Here is an 18917-nt window from a genome sequence, read left to right on the forward strand (position 1 = left end):
TCCCTGTTCCAACTTTCCCTCGCCCATCCATATGCGAACCTAGAGCCCCAACCCAGCTCTCATCAGTGCCTTTTGACACAAGCCCAGTGAAAACAAGGTGGCTGGTGACGACCTTTCCATTTGAGCCACATCCTCCGGGTATCCCCAAAGATTTCTCCCCTCCGCAGGGCCTGTGCCCACCTACGTCAGGGCCAAGAATCATTCCTACGAGCAGAAACCAGTCCTAAGAACAGCACAGCCTGCAGAGAAAAGACTGCTCTGGAAGCCACGGGATCTCTGGCCCCACATGGGCACACTAGATACAAGGAGGGCTGCCTCTGGGTGTGGAAAGTCCAAGGCCAGCAATAGCCTCTGTCAGCTCAGAGCCTTCACAATGCAGAGCAGGCTGGTTTTGGCACAGGAACTCCAGGGTGCCCGCCACTAGGAGGACCATTCCAGGGCCTCCTGGCTCTCCCTATAGCTTAGCTGGCACCTGTGCCAGGGAGACCAGGGCAAGGCTGGCCCAGAGCTGTGCTATGAAGGGTGGCCCCAATGAGAGCCAGCATTTGAACTCCAGGGTCCTGAGCAGCTCTGGTTCTGGCAGCATCTCATTCACCAGGCTACCGACTAGTCCTGACTCATCCCTCACCCTCGTTTAGGGAAGTGCCCAGGGCCTCGTTGACGGATTCCTCAGGACAACAGGCGGGGGACTGAAGAAACCTCTCCTCTTTCTGTCTCTCTACTCTCTGAGAAGCAGCCAAGGCCAAGGCTTCACTGCCTTCATTTCCTCTTTCCTGAAAGATAACGGGGGCTTCTTTGAAGCCCCCAAAGCAGACAAGACTGTGGCAGCTGAACTACTGCCCCGTTCTTAGCTGATACTCTGAAAATGCCAGCCATATCCTGTGTGTGTGGGGACAGGCAGGTGCCACAGCCCCAGACGACTTACATGGCTGTGGTAAGGCCTGCCGGGCCCAGCAGAGACCAGCGGGCAGGGCAAGAGCGTCGGCAGGAAGGCTGGAGAGGAGCCGTGGTGAGGAGGCTGTCCCCACTTTGGAAGTGGCATGGAGGCCATGAGGCGGCAAGTCTGGCCAGCAGCTGGACAAGGCTCTGCACCCCAGAGGGGATCAGCTAAGAACCTGGAGGGGCTCAGGGCTCTCAGATTTCAGGGTCACTAGGGCAGTAAAATGCTAATGGGGAAATCTAGACAGAAGTCCAATCGACCGTGGAAAAGAGTGTCTGGATGCCCCATGGCTCACTGGAACACACGCTATGGGGGCCCGCAGCGGCAAGACTCACTGGGTGGGAAAGAGTCTGCAGGGAAAGGGCCTGGGTGCTCGCAGCGGCCACCGGCTGGGGAAAGCCAGGGTTGGCTGGGGTAACTGATAGTGGGAAAAACTCACTCGGGCCAGGACGAGAGACTGTCTAACGCAGTCGAGAGGGGCTCCATTATGTATGTGTCGACTTCTGGCAGAAAATCACCAGAAGAAAGGGTAGGGGGGATGAGAGAAACCATCTGGCTTCAAGAAGCTGAAGCAACCGGGCTGAGGAGGCCCAGACAGAAAGAGGAGAGTGGAGACTGGGAACTGGTGGGAAAGGGGCCAGGCCTTCTGAGGTTTCAGATGCTTATTCAAGAAAGCAGGGGTTGTTTGATTTTTTCTTGTAAATTTGTTTGAGTTCTTTGTAGGTTCTGGATATTAGCCCTTTGTCGGACGAGTAGATTGCATCAAAAAGTGGGCGAAGGATATGAACAGACATTTCTCCAAAGAAGACATGCATACAGCCAACAGACACATGAAAAAATGCTCGTCATCACTGGCCATCAGAGAAATGCAAATCAAAACCACAATGAGATACCATCTCACACCAGTTAGAATGGCAATCATTAAAAAGTCAGGAAACAACAGGTGCTGGAGAGGATGTGGAGAAATAGGAACACTTTTACACTGTTGGTGGGACTGTAAACTAGTTCAACCATTATGGAAAACAGTATGGCGATTCCTCAAAGACCTAGAACTAGAAGTACCATATGACCCAGCCATCCCATTACTGGGTATATACCCAAAGGATTATAAATCATGCTGCTATAAAGACACATGCACACGTATGTTCATCGCGGCACTATTCACAGTAGCAAAGACTTGGAATCAACCCAAATGTCCATCAGTGACAGATTGGATTAAGAAAATGTGGCACATATACACCATGGAATACTATGCAGCCATAAAAAAGGATGAGTTTGTGTCCTTTGTGGGGACATGGATGCAGCTGGAAACCATCATTCTCAGCAAACTATTGCAAGAACAGAAAACCAAACACCGCATGTTCTCACTCATAGGTGGGAACTGAACAATGGGATCACTTGGACTCGGGAAGGGGAACATCACACACCGGGGCCTATCATGGGGAGGCGGGAGGGGGGAGGGATTTCACTGGGAGTTATACCTGATGTAAATGACGAGTTGATGGGTGCTGACGAGTTGATGGGTGCAGCACAGCAACATGGCACAAATATACATATGTAACAAACCTGCACGTTATGTACATGTACCCTAGAACTTAAAGTATAATAATAATAAATAAAGAAATAAATAAAAAGAAAGCAGGGCATCAGAAGGGCCAACGAGTGCCTTCACTCTGGGTCCACTCTCCCCTCTGGACCATTCTCAGGATGGGAGAAAACCGAAAAGGGAGATTGAGACTTTGATTCCAGAGAGCTGCCAGGGTCAAGGCCTCTCCAGCATCCTCCTCTCAGGGAGGTGAGTACTGGCTGCTCCCTGTGTGGGCTGGTTCCAGCTGAGGGGCAGAGGTGAGTCTCAGCTGCTTCACCCCTCCATGGTCCAGGTGGGAGCTTGTGGGGAGGGGACGAGTTAGGAGCCTTCCATGGGGTGAACCCCTGGCTTCCTGGGCACACCATGTTCCACTGAGGAGGAGAGGCTTGGAGCCCAGCCTCTCACTCACTGCCTCCTGCAGCTCCTCCTTCCCCAGTGCCCTTGCTGAGACATCCTCGACAGTAAACCTCAGGCAACTAAGTGACATCATCACTCCCACTAACAGCAGCTGACAGTGGAGTAGCTGAGACAGACACTGCTTCCCGCGCCAGGCTCCTGTGCATTGCCTCCTTGGTGACGTCAGAGCTGCCCAAAGGGGCTGAAGCCTCAGGACCACCCAGCCTCATCCTGTTGGCCATAAAGGATTTGTGGTGCGGCTCCCTCTTCTGCCATTCTCACCTCCAGCGAAGTGCAATTGGGAGTTTTAACTGGAATGGTATTGAGCCTATGGATCAGTTTGAGGAGAAATGATACCTTAATAATATTGAGCTTTCCAATTCAGGAACGTGGCAGATGTCTTCAGTTATCAGCTTTTCTTGAATTCCTTTCAATTTTATCATTTTCTCTGTAGAGATCTTAGCCATTTCTATTAGACTTTTTCCCTAGACATTGCATATTTTTCAGTTCAAATCTATAACAGTATCTTTAAAATTTATTTTCCTGTCTTTGCTGACAAGCATCAGTTCATGATAGAACAATCCAGTTATTTAATTACCTTCAGAATATTCCAGGCAGCACTTTTCATGCTGCCCAACCTGGTCCTGCACCATCGTGTGGGGCGCAGGGGACATCCGGTTATCTCCAGGTCATGGCCTCTCCCTTCTATGGAAGGAGGTCCTTCTGGATCACTGTTCACTGTTCAAATCAATGCTGCCATGATCCACCTCACTCTCTTCAAACCATCCCCGCAGGTTCCTGAGGCTTTGTGGGGGACCGACTCAATCTAAACTGGTTTATGTTGATCCCTAGTTTCTTTGTGTGATTTTTTTTTTAATGTGTGAACAGAGTATGAATTTAAGGAGTGGGATGGTTAGGTTTTAGGCAGGGACTTACTTGAGTAAATTTATTTTCTATGGAGTGGTGAGGAGAACACACAGAAATGAAGAAATTGGGAACATCCATGACCATGAAAACAATGAAAGAATGAAGCAAGAATATAAGTTGACTGGCTGATGCAACAACCAACCAGCCAGTTGCAGAGACGAAACATAAGCAGTGACAACTTCAGACTGTCTTTGACATCCTTGGTTCCTAGCCGTCCTTTCACAGCAAATGCTGATGCTCATCTGGGTCATGCACAAACAGCACGCCGGTGAAATAAAAAGTGCAGCACGGAGTCCTAGTTAATGGTGGGAAATGAAAGTTGTCATGGATTCAGGTCATGGTTAGAAGCCACTGGTTCTTGGGCCAGATCCAGCTGAATATTTCTTCCAGAGCTTCAGGTTTTTCCAGTTGGGTTAAATTTTGGAGCTGCTTTTCCTGGAGTCTATTTGTGAATGAAGAACATAGCTCAGAAAGAATCCAGGGACCCAGCTGTGCTCCACGATGCTCCCAACTGGGTGGACACCTTTATCCCCCTCTTGCCAGAGCCCTTGTAGGGAAATTCACAGGGAAAGATCCATTTTCCTTTCTCTTTACACCATAGGAGTGTGAAATGCAAATGGCCCCAGGATGGCTCTCCTTCTTCTTGGGTAAAAGTCTCTGTTATCTTGCCCCATCTTCTCACAACAGAAAACCAGGGACAGAGGAAATTAGGAGGCACTTTATGGTTTAGACCACCCGCAATGGTTAATTCCTAGGAAACTGGCTTGTTCCTTGATTTGCAGGATTTAGGTGGAGTGCCTTTTAGACCAAAGCTCCCGCAGGTGTCAATTTCAGGCACTTCCCAGGGAAGGTTGTCTGTATGTCTCCCGTGCTCAGGAGGCATGATTCAGAAAGTCCACTGCAAGCTCTCCAGACTGCCTCAGACATCGTCAGAAACACATCTGAGTCAATTGTGGAATGACTCAAGGCTTTGAAATATTTAAACCATATGTCTCATGACACTGGATGAAAACGACGCCAGTTTTCCCACTGAGAGGATGTCACCCGAGACCGAGACCGAGGCTCGGTTCGGCAGTGACTGCACTCCTAGCCTCAGCTGGTCATGCTGCTGTGGGTGGTGAACTGTCAGAGCTCCTGGGCTGCAGGGCTTGGAACAGGGCCATGCATGGCCAGAGACACCATGTGCCCTAAGGAAGGTGTCAGGGCAACCCAGGGGTCCTCTCTAGGTCAGGACAAGATCTGTCCTCCTAAATGGGACTTGTACAGGAAGGTGAAAAAGAGTGTACTTGCTTCTCTGGAGGAGGCAGGAAACCACCGTTCTATCACCAAAGGATGTCCTTTAGGAGCCTTACTCTATGAAAATCAGCTGGGATCCCCAGGCACTCTTTGAGCGAGAGAAGTACCTGCATTGTAAGAATACTGTCTTGCCTTTTAAGTCCTTCCAAGCTTGTTTCCTTCTTCCTGAAAAATACCCGCACAGCACTTGACTTGGGAAAATGCTAGTTAACCTCAGTGTGGTGGAAAATACAGTGAAGTCAGAGGTGCCAGATTCCAGTCTCCGTTCTGCCAGTTCTTAGTAGTGGAGCAATTAATACTGGGCACTTCATTGTTTGAGCCTCACTTCCCCCCCTCTACAGAGGGATGCTAATACCCACTTTATAGGGACGTTTTGAGGATGACATGCGATGATATATGTGTAGCACATGATACGGAATCAAAAGTGTGAGTATTCATGCAAAGAAGGCTATGGATATCTCCTCAACGAACATGGATTCGAAGGCCAAGCCGGACCTTCCCCCACCCCCAGTTAATCTTCAGACCAGTGAAAACTTGAATGAAAATAGAAAATACAGCTCTTGGCCTCCTGTTGATCTGTGTTGCATCTGGGAAAACTACTAAAGCAGGGAGGAGAAGGCTCAGTAAAGCTGGAGAGGTTGTCTCAAGTCTGCAACCGCATGATGCTCCTAGAACTCGTTCCTTCTCATCCTTCTCCAAAAGGTGTTACGGTGGCCTGGGGGCTGCTCAGTTGCTCTTATAGCCTCTCTCAGAAGCAGCTGTCCTGGTGGTGAATCCCGGCCAGTGGATGCCGGTGATTCTGATCCATCTACAGAGGCCCAGGGTGGAAGGTGTGGCTCACAGCAGTGTCTGCTCCTCCACCACTGAGGACAGCGGGGGTGACTGGCTAGGAAGGGCACAGATGATCCAAAGGACAGGAATTCTGACCCTGCCTCATTCAGCAGAGCAGGCCTAATCTTGCCCTTACAAACGAGGAATAAAGCAGAGAAATTTGCAGGTAATTGTTCTTCCTGCCCCAGAGCGTGTAAGCAGCAATGCCATAGCTCTGAGGCAGGGAACAGGAGTGCCCATAGGCTGTAGCCCTGAGCCCTGAGCAAATCCAGCCCTGGCTGAATGTTTTATACGAGGTTGGTCTGTGTGGCTGATAAAATGGGAGGAGGGTGGAACAGAGGCCTGAGTGGATCTGGGGGGCTGGGCCCGGAGAGGTTTGGTCTGCCAGTCTATGGGCATAGTTTCTTCTAATAACAGGTTATGTACTAGAGGATGGGACATAGGAGAAAGACCATCACCTGCCTCTCCCAGGAGAGGCTCAGAGGTTCAGCTCAGCGAGGAATCTGCAGCTTGTGCATCTCAGCCAGGGTCAACACCGAGAACTGAGAGGGTTTCCTGGAGTTGGCCTGGTTCAGCTCTGGGCAGGTGGAGGAGTTGGAGCTCTGATCATCGGAGCAGCGATGGTCTTTCACCGATGCCTTTTTCTCTCTTCCCCTGATTCTGCCTTCAATACCTGCACCCCACCTCCCCGTCCTGTCCACCCCGACGCCTGTGAATCAAAGGTCTTTCTCAGAGGCCTACCTTGGGTTTGAAGGCAATGAGCTTCAGGATCATCTCCACGGTGAAGAGGCCAGTGAAGAGCATGTTGAGGATGTTCATGGCGATTTTGAACAGGCAGCTCTGGCCGTAGTGCTGCATCAGGAGAGGGGAGGAGCTGTGAACACGGGGCAGGGAGGTCTCTCCTCCTCCCCACCTTTTGCCCACCCTTCTCAGAGGCCCTTGTCTCAGCAAGACTTTCCTCAAACCCAACTCCAGAGGGCCACCCACCTCTCCGTGGGCAGTCAGGAGGACTCAGGAGAACTCCAAGCTCTTCCCTGCTCTACCATCTCTGAACACATCTGTGTTCATTTCCCCAGTTGGCTGTGATGACTTTATAGAGACTTTCGGCACTCAAAAGAGCTTGGGAACAAGCTCTGCCCCTGAAGACGGGTGGACGCAGAACCCACCTCCACACGCCACGCCTTCCCGGCAACAACGAATGCGTCCAGCTCACTCCCTCCCTTCTCCATCTCCTCCCCTCTCTCCATTGATCAACCCAGGGTGCCATGGATTCTTCCCTAAGGCCCAGAGAGGAGCACATCCTTGACAGGGAATATTTGTCTTTCTCCAGCTGCCTCCCTTGGCGGCCAGGAAGGCGATGCACTGAGCTGCCTGCCGCTCCGTTACGCTTTCCATCCCCATGGCATGCCTCCCTCCTGCAGCACCGTGGCTGTGCTCCCCCTTGGACTGACCTGCATGGCCAGGCAGATGGTGTTGAGCAGGATGAGGACGAACATCAGGTACTCGAAGTAGGTGGAGTTGACCACGTACCACACTTTGTACTGGTGCTGGTTCTTGGGGATATACCTCCGCAGGGGCCGGGCCTTGAGGGCGTATTCCACACACTGTCGCTGGGAGGGTGGTGGAGGATGGGGAGAGTGGGGTTAGTTACCTGGAGGGTGTGGGGGGAGCTGGCAGAGAAGTGTGGGATGTGAATGAAACCACACACTGCGGGGTGGGGTTCTCCAGAAGTCAGATTGGCTGCTCTGGCTCACTTACAGGTGGGAGATGTTATTTGGAAAATGTCTCGATTCTTCCACGGCCCCCTTAATCAAGCAGAGAGCCCCTTCTTGTCAAATCCCCATATCAAGGTCCTAGGCGGGGACCATACATCTCCTTTCCTCCGCCTGGTGATGCCTTCATGTGCCTCAGCCGGGAGTCGGCATCGCTAAGAATGTGCTTGCTGACCCACTGACAGCTGGGCTTCTCACTGATTACGTCCCATGCTACAGACCTTCCTTGGGTACTTCTCTCCTCGGTTTTTTTTCCTGTCCTAAATCCAGCAGGCTGGAGTGCAGTGGTATGATCTCGGCTCACTGCAACCTCCGTCTCCCAGGCTCAAGCGATTCTCCTGCCTCAGCCTCCCAAGTAGCTGTGATTACAGGCACGTGCCACCACGTCCAGCTAATTTTTTGTATTTTTAGTAGAGATGGGGTTTTGCCATGTTGGCCAGGCTGTTCTCAAACTCCTGGCCTCAAGTGATCCACCCACCTTGGCCTCCCAAAGTGCTGGTATTATAGGCATGAGCCACTGAGCCTGGCCAACTAAATCAATCTTTCTTATTTGCCAGTGTCCATAAGATGGAAAAACACAGTTCACTGACAGGGAAGAAGATTCTGGGCTAACTAGATTCTTGGGACTCTGGCAAAGAGCCAGTCCATTTCTCTGCACTTTGCCCAGGCTTCCAGATCAGGAACTGGGGAATCTCCCCGGCATCTTCTCAAACCCTCAGCCCCGCTGTCCAATGCCTGAGCCTTAATGCTTTTACCTCCTCCTATTCTTTCTATCGCTACCATCATTAACCTGATATTAGATCGGGGTCTAATCCTCTCTCATTTCCACTTTCTAACTGGCCTCCCCTCTTTCCTGTCTTCTTTCAATCCAGCCAGCAGAGTGAGTCTACGCCTGAGATGTAGACTTGAAGACCCACAGGGGATTGGCTGGCCTGGTGAGGGTCACAAGGGGCACACCATGCTGCGTTCCTTCCCGTGGGCACTCCGTATTCACAGACAGGGATGTGCTTCCCCACGGACTCCTCCCAGGGGGAGCCGAGCTGGGGAACAGACCTGAGGCACTACACCTACCTCCCACCCTAACAGCTTCCTGACTCAGCCATGGCACTGCCAGCTCTCCACGGCTACCAGAACCTGTCACGATACTTGGCATCACCATCTCACTCCCACTTAAGCCTCTTTCCTGCCCCCACCTCCCACAGAGTCCTCTGGGTTTTACTTAAGAAACCATGTAAGAGTGGTTTCCTGAAGCCCTCCTGTTCCCCACCCCAAAGCCCTCACTCCCTCATAGTTCTAGTCTCTCTCCTCCGTATCAATGGTGCCGACCCAACTGGGTCCTTCTAACTTGTTAACTTCTAGATAGGGCATGGGATTTTTTGTTTTTTGACAAAACCTTTCAGAGTATCCTTAAGTAGAAGCTTCATAGATATTGGTCGGCTGAGCACATTTGCCAGATCTGGGGTTTGCGGGAATATGCATTTCTTTTGCACAGGTCCCTCAAAAAGACCGAGAGCCCACTCTGGTTGAGAAGCAGAGACGATCTCAGTATCTGCACGGCCTCTCCCCGATGCAGCTCCTCTGCGGGGTGGGCGCAGGCTGCCATTCCCTCCACGGGCCCCGCTTCCCTCCGCTCCTTCCTAGGAAGCTACCTGGTTCTTGTCCAGCTCACAGTTCTTGTACTCCTGCTCCCCCTGCTCCTGGAAGGTGACGATGACGAAGCCCACGAAGATGTTCATCATGAAGAAGGCGATGATGATGATGTAGATGATGAAGAAGATGGAGATCTCCACGCGGTAATTGTAGATGGGACCCTTGTCTTCGGTGTGGGAGTCGATGGAGCGGTACAGCAGCCTGCAGGAGGAGACAGGTCCCACAGAGGGAACTGGAGAAGCAGGGTCCCCTCTGCAGAAGGATGGCACCACTGCTCCAGGGATCCCAGGGATCAGGGTGCAGGAGACAGCTCTGGGCTGGAGTCCCAGCTCGGCCACTTACTGGCTGTGTGACCTTGGGCAAAGCTCTTAACCTCTCTGAGACTCAGATTCTTCATCTGTAGATTGGAGACAATAATTCCCGACTTTCCTACCTTGCAGGGAAGTTAGAATAATGTATAGGAAGGTGTTTTGAAACTGTGAAGAACTATTTAAATGTAACATGAGTCATGGGCATTGATTTCAAATACTGGAAATATTGGTAAATATTGAGACAGCTTTGCAAACTGGCATGGACTCAGAGGATGTTAGAGGGAATGTAGAATAAATCTCTCCGAGAGCAAATATCCACTTAGATAAAGCACTCACATGACCCATGCTACTCCGATCATCACCAATGGTCTGGTTTTAAACTTAGGCAGTTTACATACATATGCCATTCATTTGAGCCTGGCTGTATGCCCCATGGAGCTTGTTATTCTTCACGGACAGGGATTATCTCTTTGCCTTCCTCCGTAGCCCTGCACAGCACTTGGTTATTCTCTGTCACCTATATTTTACCGCATGATAATGATGACTCTCACCTAAGATCCATGCATTGCTGTTGACTTAGAAACATTTAGAATTTTCTGACTTTCAGATTCTAATTTCACTGGAATACACATTGGGAGAAAAACAGGTGTCTATACAAAGATATAAAGACCTGATGGGAAGGTGCCTGGTAGAGGTGACACAGTGTGCAAGGGCCATGGGCTGCTCTAGGCACAAACGCATTGCCTCAGCAGAGGACGTGGGGCCCAGGCCTCCATCCCTTTCTCACTATCCTCTATAAATATAGGCAAGGCTTTTCCTAAGGAGACCGGGGTCCAGTTAATAAAGATATCTCAGCCATCTTTACCCCAACGAAGGGCATGCTGGGAGTGGTAATTTTGAATTCTTTGGTGACCACAGGGCCCGCACCTGGAGAAGCTCTCCCCACACCCAACTCCCAGATGCCATAAGGGTAATGACAGAGACCTCTGACATTGTGGCTCATGCTGAGGTTGGAAAGAGGGCTAAAAAAAGGTCATTTTTGGTGGGAGTTTCTTGACACTTTCTAGAGAAGGAAGAGTCTGTGTTTCAGCAGTGACAGTGGACTGTGAGTTGTTCTAGAAAGATACCTCACTGCTTGGGGAGGACCCAGGTAAACATGACCTCCAGAAGGAGTGCGGGACATGAACAAAACTTGGGTTTGCGCTGGAAAGTCAGTACTGGCCCTCGAAGGTCAGGGTTCATGAGGCCTTGGTTTGCATACTCACTCTGGCCACCCTTCGAAGGTGGAGACGGTGAAGAGGGCCATCATGGCGGCCAGAACATTGTCAAAGTCAAACTTGCTGTTCTCCCAGCTGCGGGGTTGGATGATGGGGTGGTCAACCTCCCCGTCTTTGTACGTGATGTAGTTGCCCCTGAGAAAGGAGAAGCAGTTTACTCTGGGGTTTCCCATCTTCCCTCACGCCTGCCAGTCACCCTGAATGCTGGGTGGGATGGGACTGCCTGGCTTGACCTTCACAGTTCCAGCCATGGGAGGAGCTTCAGTGGGTAGAAACTTCAGGAAGAAAAAATGCTACACATTGTGTCAGCGAGGCCAGATTACACACAGGCAAAAGTCCAGGTGCCACTGCGGTCTTAGAAACTGAGCTGTCCCTCCTTTCTGGTCAAGCCTCCAGCCTCCTGGGGCTGACTGGCCGTGGCCCTGGCTGCCCTCCCACCTCCACTCACTTGCATTCCGCCTCTGTCTGCTTGGAACTGTCTGAACAGGTGTACAGCTTTCCCTGGAAGGCAGAGAACAGAGTATTAGAGATGTTCAGTAATCAATGAGTCAATCCAAAAACAATTAGTGAGCACCTCCATAGCCCAGCACTGTGCCAGGGACAAAAAGCGTAGAATCCGGCCAGGTGCGGTGGCTCACACCTGTAATCCCAGCACTTTGGGAGGCTGAGGCGGGCGGATCACAAGGTCAGGAGATGGAGACCATCCTGTGAATGGTGAAACCCCGTCTCTATTAAAAATACAAAAAATTGGCCGCGCATGGTGGCGGGCGCCTGTAGTCCCAGCTACTCAAGAGGCTGAGGCAGGACAATGGCGTGAACCCGGGAGGAAGAGCTTGCTGTGAGCTGAGATCGCGCCACTGCACTCCAGCCTGGGCGACAGAGTGAGACTTCGTATCAAAACAAAACAAAACAAAACAAAACAAACAAAAGTGCAGAATCCAGATGCGCAGGGCCTGACTCCCATGCACAAAACAGTGGTGAATACAGACGCCAGTGCTGCAAGTAGCCCTGCAATGCAAAAACGGGAGCTCGGGTGCATGGGAGCTGTACTCTCCAGGAAGGTCTCGCCAGGGAGGGAGAAGTGGAGCTGGACTCAGAGGCATGAATTAGATGGGAGTTTACACAGTGGAGGGGTGGCAGGGGAGAATGCTCTAGGTGGGAGAAAAGCAGAACTAAAAGGGTGAGGACAAAAAAGACCAGAATCCAAGGAGGGCACTGGCCTCGTTGTAGCCGAGGGGTGCTGCAGGAAGCAGCGGGAGCTGACTTTGACAGGTGCGGGGCTCTGAAAGCTGGGTGGTGTAGCAGGGACGTGATGCTGTTGGTAATAGGTCACTGCTGCAGGCTTTAAGCAAGTGACTGACACAGAGCTTCCACAGGATGCAAGTCCCTCTCCCTCTCTTTCTAGAAGGAAGGGCAGTGACCTGAAGGGCAGGTGAAGTGGAGAGCGTGAGGGGCCTCTGGCCTGGTGGCCCGATACCTCCTTCTAGCGCCTCCCTCCCCTGGTCTGAAGCTGGAGTTGGGCTGCAGGTGGAGGTTACATCCAGGCCAAGGACTGGCCCAGGCCACTGTCTTGTTCGTCCAGTATCTGCCAGCTCCCTTCCCCGGGAATGCTGATGGGAGGGGAGGAAGCAGGACCACAGCGGAGCCCAGACTTTACCTTGAAGAGCTGGACCCCGATGCAGGCGAACATGAACTGCAGCAGGGTGGTGACAATCACGATGTTCCCGATGGTCCGGATGGCGACAAACACACACTGAACCACATGCTGCAGTGGGAAGGGAAGGGGAGAGAGACGTGGCTTCAGGAGATGCCCAGAGCCTTTCCAGGAGGTAGCAGGGGCAGCCCGTTTGCCACAAGCAGGAGTCATTGGGCTGAGAGGGGCAAAGCCATGCTCCGAGAGTCACATGGGAAGTGATAGACCCTAATGGGATGCAAAGGCCCCCACTGGGCTCTCTGTGACTACAAGGACAAAAGCCCTGCTAACCTCCCATCTTACAGTAGAAGGAATATAGGGATGGCGGCACCGCAGGGGCCCAGGGTTTCATGGGATCTCCCTTTGGTTCTGCTTAGGGAAGACACTTTGGATGACTGCCTCTGTTACTCTTCTGTTCATTACGGATCCGGGACATGCAGTGGTACCAGTGTCCAGGACCCCACATGGCAGCCACTTGGCCTGACCATCATCTCCTCCTTCCAACCCAACCCTCACCTCTGTGGAGCTCCCACTCCCCAGTGGGCTGGCCGGAGCCTCCCTACCCATGCCCTCAACTTACCTTTAGCCCCTTGGCCCTGTTGATAGCCCTCAGGGGCCTGAGTACTCGCAGGACTCGCAAGATCTTCACGACATTGATTGCACTGGACCTGGGAGAGGGAAACAGGCAGGGTAGTAAGCTCCTCCTGTTTCTGGGGGGAGCAAAAATAATGTGGTAAGGGAGTGTCCTGACAGGTGAATCCCAGGCAAACCTGAGAAAATGTAAAGCTCATCTTTGGGACGTGTGCATTCTGGGACCACTCTCCACTCCTGTCTCCCACCCCGTGAGAGCCTGGAGCTCGCCTATAACCCTGGGGCTTTCCTTTGAGTGAATAAATAATGCGGAAAGTGGCTCAACGCAGGTCATTAGCAATGTACTGTGCTACTTGCAGGGGCACCCACAGTGTCACAGAAGAAATCCAGAGCGAGGCCATGGGAATTCAGAGCCCAGCACAGGCACTTGCTAGCCAAGGCACTGAGGACAAATTTCCTCAATTTTCTGAGCTCTAGTTTCTTTATCTGTAAAATGGGTCTGTAATCAGCTCAGAAGGTCTCTGCAAGGGTTATATAAGAGTTCCACGTAAATCACCTAGCCGTGTGCTTGATAAACTGCCTAAATGGTACCTTTTATCATGATGCCTGCTGAAGACATCATTACACTTAAAGGAATGCCGTACTAATGGTGGGATCTCGGGTCTTGTGGCTGGAGGTGATGGGCATGGGGAGGAGATTTCGTAGTGTTTATCTCCAAACACATACCCTAGACAGTTGCCCCTGGCACCTACACCTAAAACCCACTCAGAGCACACTCAGGACTCCAAGGAAGGGTGGGCTTTACTGTTGGGGCTCAGGAAACACCACCCCGAAATGACTGCCTTAGAAGCAGTCTCGGAAGCACAAGTTTTTCTCTGAACTTCTCTTGCCCTCCTGTCTCAGTCCCCTTCTCCTCCGAGGCTAGCCATAGACACTAGAATCCCTCTTCTCCAAGATGGGTCAAGAAGCCAGAACCCAGAATCCCGTTTCCTCAAAGCCAGCCACACAACCTAAAAATATTACTCAAATTTTCCCTCTGCTTTTCTGTATAAAAACTGGCCATAAAAAAATCCTCAGATCTACCACGTGGGAGTGTAGATCCTAAGACTCCTATTGCAGACAGGATCCTGTCCCCAGCCCAGAAGGAAGGAATGCTTCACAGAGAGGCGAAGAACCTAGAGACAGGCCTTGCTGGGTTACCCACTCAGTCCATTCACGTTAGATCCTACCCTTCTTGTCCAGTCACATTTCTACATGGCTGTCCATACTTTTTTGGAACCAAAGCATAAAAACGGACAACTTTCCCTGTATCTTTGGGTCTGCATTCTGAAGGCTCTGTGTATACACGTGAAATAAATGTGAATGCTTTTTCTCCAATTAACCTTTCTCTTGTCGGTTGATTTTTCAGTGACCCTTCAGAAGGCCCTTTGGCTCCTACACTGCACTACAGGTTCCACACTCCTGGGATGCTGAGGCCAAGCCAGAGCTTCTTGGAGTCTCAGGAAACTGCTTTTCCCCAGTGCGATGGAGACAGCAGGAGACAGGCCCCTGAGCAAGATGCCTGGATGGTTTTTGGAGCTGTCCGTCCTACCCAGGTGGGGCTTACTAACCATACCACCTCGGTGAGCAGCCGTGGAGTACATCCTAACCCTCACGGGCTAACTACCTCAGACAGCCTCTCAAGCTTTTAGAGAGCCTCATACTTGCCTTGGGACCTAAATAATGAATGGCAGGCCAGCAAGTGCTGATTTCATGCTTTGTGTGGTCAGGATGATGTGCTCAAGAAGGGGCTGGCGGAAAGATCCGATTTCTCTGGTGCATAGCTCTTTTATTCCAAGAGATGCAAAGGCCACTCCTGTCTATCACTGTGTCTCTCCTACAGTCTCTCTGGGAGGGAGTCAGCTTGCACTGAATTACAACGGAAGGGGTTTAAAGGTCAGATGGGAAACACACAGGCTGAAGAGGAAGAATTCCTCGTTCAAGGTTAAATAGTGATTGAGTGGCCACGCTGGGATTCAAATCTAGACTTGTAGGCTCCCAGGCAGAAAATACGGGGTAATATAATTGATGATCACAGACAAGGGTCTCTCCCAAGGTCCCGGTCCCTGCATGATCTCAGCCGACCATGAAAACACGCTTGGGAGGAGAGATCTAGGAACCATGGGACTTAGGCCTTTCTCTACCATAGGTGTGACCTTGAGCAAGTGCCATGATGTCCTGAACCCCAAATTTCCCATCTATACAATGATGATAATAACACTTGCCATGTCTCCCCCATCGTTGTGTGTGTGTGAGGACCATAGAAGAACGTGTATGTGGAAGTGCTTTGAAAGTTAAAGTGTAGGATTCACACTATCAGCTGTTAGAACTTGGTAGAAACTAGTAATCAGATCCTCCACACCTGAACGAGGTCTGCAACCTTGGCTGTACAGGGGAGTCACCTGGAGAGCTCTGAGAACTCACACCCAGACTGTACCCCAGCCCAGTGAAATGAAACACACACACACATACACACACACACACGCACACACACAAGACACAAATATACAGTCTCACACACACACACACACACACATATGCACATACATCCACATATACATCCACATACACACCCATATAGACACATATGCAGACACAAACCCACAAACACATGCATACAAGCGCATACATACACACATACACACATCCACAAACACACATACACATATACACACACCCCACACATACACACACATGCACACATACACCCCACACTTACACAGACATATATACACATTCACACATACACTCATACATGAGGTGCTTTGGCTGGAGAGAGAGGGGAGAGAAAGGGAAGAGGGTCCAGGTCAGGGGAGGCCACGGCAGTGGCAGACTACGGGTTGCTGAAGGTCAGCCTAGGGCGCTGGGGCTGTGGTGGAGGAGGCAGGAAGGTCCTGGGGACAACCGTTTCTTAATAGCTGAGCCTGGCCCCGCCTGTCATGGCAAAACCCAGGTATTTAAACATATTCGCGCCTGATCAACATGCCCCAAGTGTCAGACCACCGAGGACACGGATCCAAGAACTCAAAGCCGCCATGTACAGCTTCGGAGGCCCCACCCCACTCTCATCACACTCCGGTGGCCCTGCAGGCGGGCCCTCCAGGGTTTGGTTGTCCTCTCTGGCACCCCTTGCTAGCAGCATGGCCTGTCGTGGGCTGAGGGGGTCCACTCACTGGATGCCAAAGGAGATGAGGGACACGCTGACCACCAGCAGGTCCAGGATGTTGAAGTAGTTCCGGCAGAAGGAGCCCTTGTGCAGAAAAGCCCCGTAAGCAGTCATCTGCGGGGAGGGACAGAGAAACACTAGTGTGAGTGGCCCGAGCCCGAGCCCAGAGACCCCTCACACCACCCCTTCCTCCCACAGCATTCCTTGGGCAAGTCCCAAGCACCATCCATGGGGAACAGGAAGGACAAAGACGGCAATATGGTGCCGAGAAACGAGTTCTGCCACCATGCACGCAATCGCCCAAGAATCTCCCAGCCCAGGACTTCTGGGTGGCTCCTTGCACCTGCCAGGCCACGCCAGGCTCTTTAGTCCTACATTCAAAGCCTTTTCACGTGGGCCCCACCATCCCATTCTAATTTCCCGCTGTTCCACATCCCAAGTCCGTGGCTTCGGGCCTGTAGGGTCCTTTCCTGATGCTCTCGGGCTGGGAGCACATGTCCCGACTGCTTCTCTGAATGCTTGAGTCCTTAGGCCAGCTGAGAGCACCGGGCATCTGCAGGGAGTGGGGCGGGGGTGGGGGGGCATGCCCAGGAGGGTGACCAGCCATCCTGGTTTGCCCAGGTTTGCTTTCTCACCAGAAATCCTGTATCCCGGGAAACTCCTCAGTCTGAGGCAAACTAGGCCAGCTGGTCACCCTGGTGCCTGGTGAGAAGTTCCAGTGGTGACTCTGGCAATTAGCATACCTCCCCTTCCTGGCCTCAAAGGGTGCTGACGATTGATGCCAACTATTCTAAACTCAATTCTCCTGTCTTGCTTCTAGACTGCATCTGGAGTTTTTTAAGGGCAAAAAACTGTGTGATCAGAGGGGCTATGAGGCTCCGTGGCTAAGAGCACAGGCTCTGAGGCCAGGCGGCCTGGGCTGGAATCCCAGCCCCATGGTATTTTATTTGTGTGGCCTGGAGCAAGAAACTCAACTTCCCTTAGTGCCTCTGTTTCCTCATTGGAAAACGAGGATACGACCCACCCTACAGGGTTGTAAGCATCAAGCGGGTACTTCTGTGTAAAATACTTAGGACCCACCCTGCATGCAGTGAGCCCCATAAAAGGCTGAGCTGTCACTACAGCCTGGATTTGTATTCCGGATGCTTCCTGGATGAGGAAAGTTCTGTTCTCTCATCATAAAGTGAGGAAACTATCCCCTGGCTTTGTGAAAGCCCTTTGGAAACTTTTTAAAAGAGAACACACAAGATGATGATGACTGTTACAGGACTTGGCCATTATTACCACCCTCTGAGCCTGGTGTAAAGCTGTGCACTGCAGGCGCTCAACAAATCGCCTTTATAGCCTTTCTCATTTTGCCGACTTGCATAAGGGCCCGTGGTTATCCAGGATAAGGGCGGTGACAGGCAGCAGACAGGAAGCATCGGCCAAAGGGAAAAATGTGGAACTGACGGTGGAGAAGGGGAGCGAGGCTCCCTGGTCATCTGGGGCCCAGTTAATCTCTTTGGAATCAGAGCGTGCCCAGGGCAGAGTGTCCGCAGAGCCATTCAAAAGCAAACACAGGGGGAAATGGGCAAAAATAGCTCTTGCAACCTAATTCTTTCCATTTATCTCTTGCAGCAGGGGGTCCCACAGGACTCAGGCACCTGTGCTGGGCAATGATTTTTAGAAGTGGGTAGATTATATAAAAGATGCAAGGGAGTATAGTTCCAGAAGGCCCACCGTCTGGAAGGCTCGCCTCTTCACCTCTCAGTGAAGACCTGGGACCCCCAGAGACTGGACTCAGGAGGCTCCCATAGTTCACATTAACCGAAGAGCCCTCTGTGCCTGCAGAAAGCCCAGTACTTCCCCAGCCACCTCGCTTTTAGTGTTAGGAAGGCACCGGGTCCAATTTCTTCTTGCTCCGGGCTTGGATCTTCCGAGGCTACTACTGAACTCTGACGGAACCCTCTGTGCTCGGCGGAAAGCATTCCTCAGAGGGGTGGACTAACGAGGCTCAGAGTGCCGACTCCGTCCTCTGGTTTTGGGCTCCTGTTTCGTCTGGGGACCCTCAAATGAGACCAACACTTGAGCAAGTGCATGTGTGTGCATATGGGGGCGGTGGGAGTGTGCACCCAGGGCCAGAGGAAGAGTGGCTATACAAAAAAGGGCAAATGGACGTGGGGAAAACAGAGCATTCACTTGAGAGTCATCTGTGCCATTCAGGGCATCAGGAAAAGCCAGGCTCAGGTACCCAGTGCGAATTGTCCCTCTTTGACCCTGTTTTTCCGATTGCCAGCCACCTGGGTCCTGCTTGCCTAATTCTACACCATTACTTGGGAAGCGGCCCTTGCTGGGGTGCTTCTACCCTGAGGAAGGAAAGGAATGGGACGTGGCTCGCTGGCTCTGCCTGGAAGGGTAGGAAAGCTCTCTGTTCAACCATGGGCCATCCCTGCCTCTC

At 51.7% G+C, this 18917-nt stretch overlaps 1 protein-coding gene across 45 annotated transcripts in view; it reads right to left on the reverse strand.

The window, feature by feature from the left end:
* Positions 1-18917, reverse strand: part of LOC105484109 (calcium voltage-gated channel subunit alpha1 C) — a 649973-nt gene that overhangs the window by 75395 nt on the left and 555661 nt on the right. For all 45 annotated transcript variants that reach the window (XM_071070623.1, XM_071070630.1, XM_071070633.1 and 42 more), the window contains 8 exons: positions 16485-16591; positions 13262-13349; positions 12646-12753; positions 11437-11489; positions 10977-11123; positions 9400-9601; positions 7430-7588; positions 6720-6830 (listed from right to left, as the gene is read on the reverse strand). In XM_071070623.1, the coding sequence (XP_070926724.1) occupies positions 6720-6830; positions 7430-7588; positions 9400-9601; positions 10977-11123; positions 11437-11489; positions 12646-12753; positions 13262-13349; positions 16485-16591 (975 nt within the window). The remainder of the gene's footprint in view (positions 1-6719; positions 6831-7429; positions 7589-9399; positions 9602-10976; positions 11124-11436; positions 11490-12645; positions 12754-13261; positions 13350-16484; positions 16592-18917) is intronic.

Source organism: Macaca nemestrina, chromosome 10, assembly GCF_043159975.1.
Source record: "Macaca nemestrina isolate mMacNem1 chromosome 10, mMacNem.hap1, whole genome shotgun sequence".
Taxonomy (NCBI): domain Eukaryota; kingdom Metazoa; phylum Chordata; class Mammalia; order Primates; family Cercopithecidae; genus Macaca; species Macaca nemestrina.